This window comes from Malurus melanocephalus, unplaced genomic scaffold, assembly GCF_030028575.1.
Source record: "Malurus melanocephalus ecotype Western Australia unplaced genomic scaffold, MMel_1.1 scaffold_1073, whole genome shotgun sequence".
NCBI classification, from domain to species: domain Eukaryota; kingdom Metazoa; phylum Chordata; class Aves; order Passeriformes; family Maluridae; genus Malurus; species Malurus melanocephalus.
In genome coordinates, this window is record NW_026624305.1 from 69317 (window position 1) to 71904 (window position 2588).

General features: G+C 51.4%; 1 protein-coding gene across 1 annotated transcript in view; it reads right to left on the reverse strand.

Moving 5' to 3' along the window:
• RNF213 (ring finger protein 213) overlaps nt 1-2588 on the reverse strand; it is a gene marked incomplete at its 5' end in the record, with an annotated part of 40773 nt that overhangs the window by 13420 nt on the left and 24765 nt on the right. Inside the window, 4 exon segments of the mRNA XM_057386838.1 lie at nt 640-821; nt 1180-1392; nt 1698-1852; nt 2258-2429. Of these exon segments, the coding sequence (XP_057242821.1) occupies nt 640-821; nt 1180-1392; nt 1698-1852; nt 2258-2429 (722 nt within the window).

The window sequence follows — 2588 nt, forward strand, 5'->3', positions numbered from 1 at the left end:
TGCTCCCCACTGCAGCATTCCTACACCTCTCACACAATTGCTGCTCTGCCCTTTGGGATTCCAAAGGGATTTTTGYCAAGGACAGAACACATTTCACATTAACCCAGGGGCTCAGGGCCTGGTGGCAGCACTGCAGCAGGAGCAGCACCACTGCACATCCCTTCTCACACCTCTAACTTCTACATAAAAAAAACCCTAAAAAAATACCAATCACAATTAGTTACACTTTCTTCACTTCTAAGATAAACTGAACAAGGTCTGTGAGAAACTGCAGCAGCACTCCGGGCTTTCTTCCAAGACATAAGATGCAGTGAAATTCCCCATCTCTTGAGTCTTTATGCACAGAGRATGAAGTGGGGAGACACTACTGGTTACCAGGAACCTGAGGAGAGTTTTAAATAACCCCTGAACCCAGATGGAATGCACCAGATGATACTGCCAGATTTAGAGAGAGAATCTACAGGAGATGAGAGGAAAAAAAAAACGTGGTTCTTGCTGCTTGGTATGTAATTGAGCCCAGCAGGAACCTGGAAAGGTTTGCAAAGCCTGAGAAAAGCAGCAGAAGAGTTTCAGGCTGCTCCAATGGCCCAGTGAAGAGGCAGGCAGAGGAGCAGGGCTGTGAGCAGAGCTGGTACCCACCTGAGCTCCCTGAGCAGCTGATGGCACCGACTGCCCCTGCGCTGGGCACCCTCCTCTTKGCACAGGAATTCAATGGGCATTTGAAGATTCTTCACTCTCTGCAGCCACAGCTCTGGGGGTGCTTTGTGCACCTGGCTCTCCAGCTCCTCAGCACACACCATGGCAGCCAGCACATCCAGAATCTGCACACACACACACAGGGCCAAGGGCAGCACAACACTGCATGGCACAACCACTGATGGGCTGCTTTGCCACAGCGTGTTCTACTCAATAATGTCCTCCTGGATTATCTTAGGCTCTGCAATTCTCTCTGTTTATGGCTCAGCTCGTTAGTATGTCCTATTAACTAAAGCAAAAACAGGGCAAACTATTTCAAAAGCCATTGGCAGCAAYAGCACAGCAGATCATTCCCAATTCTGATGAACTGAGAAAAAAAAAGCCTGTGCTTCCCCCTCTGAAATGCAAAGGAGACTGAGCAGCAGCTAACTCATCAGACAGAGCTCTCTGCCAGGCTGAGGAGCACAGAATGGGTGACTTTACCATCTCTGAGTGCTGAACTGGACATCTTTCCTTGCTCAGGAGGAAGCCAAGCACACGGGGCTGCACAGCCAGGATCCTGGAGAAGTTCTGCAGGCGGCTCTTGAACTGGCTGTATGCCAGGTGTGCCCAGGGCAGGCAGGGCACCTGCTCCTCTCTCTGGGGGCACTGTGCCACCCACTCCTCGATGCAGGACATGAACGCCATGCGCAGACACTGCAGGGGGGGAACACAGTGAAAAACAAAGGTCAAACTGGACTCCTAAAATTCATTTTGTACTGGCAAAATTCTCTGAAAGATGAGAATCACTGCAAGGACAGCCTTGAAGGTGTCAGTTTATACAGGGGCTSCTCTGAGCAACCCCAGCAGCCACTCAGAGTGCAGAGATCTGCTCTGGGCTCCCCTCCTCTTGGGCTGTCTCACAGGGGCATTTTCTCCAAGGCAGGATTGATTCTGAAGGACACATTCACACGTGTCATTCCCCATCCAAAGAGTTTCCAGCTCCTGTTCCACACACTGACCTGCAGCTCCTCCTGGGAGGACACACTGATGGTCAAGACTATAAAGTCTGTGATGTAGCACTGGAAGAGCCTCTGCCTTTCTTCCTCAGTCAGAGCAGAGATGAATTTTCCTAGGGCAGTTTTCTGGAAGTAATCCACAAACTTCTCAGCATGGCCTGGAAAATGAGGATGCAGAGAAAAGCAGGGTACTGGGAGGAAGCTGGCTTTGACACAGCATCCATCCTAGAGACACTGACACCTAATTAATCACTGATGCATCCAGCACTCCCCTTATCCAGGGCACTAAAGAGGGACTTAGGCCAGGCCTTGTCAGCCCCGCACCAGGGTCGTATTTCTGGAATCTCACCCTGTCATTAACTCTTGGCATCTCCACAGCATTTTGARTGCAAGGGCACAGAATAGGTGAGAAAGATGAATGATGAGCACAAAGAAAAGCTGCCTGCACAGAGCTCTGCTGGCTCCCAGGAGCACAGAGGGACTGAAGGTGACTCCAGTGCCAGCAGTGACACCCCAGAGCTCAAAGGRCACTGGAAGGAGATGCTCAAGCCAGGCTCTCTCACCTTCAGTGTTTTGGATGTACTGAGCCTCCAACCACATCTCTTCCAGGTACTCCTTTATCCTCCAGCTGAAGGGCATCTCATTGCCAGCATCAGCAGACACCATCATGTTGTTCTGCACCAGGATGATCTCTGGCTGAGGGCTGGGGGGTTAAAAGGTCATGAATGCACCAGGCTTTAGTCTGGGAAGCACAGTTCAGACAACAGAGATGAGAGGCTGCAGAAAGCAAAGGAGSTCTAGGAGGGGATGAGAGAAGGGGAGGGACCTGCAGGGCTGGGCCACAGCTCAYCCTGCCAGCTGCAAAGCCCAGGAGCACCAGGGCCAGGCAGGAGG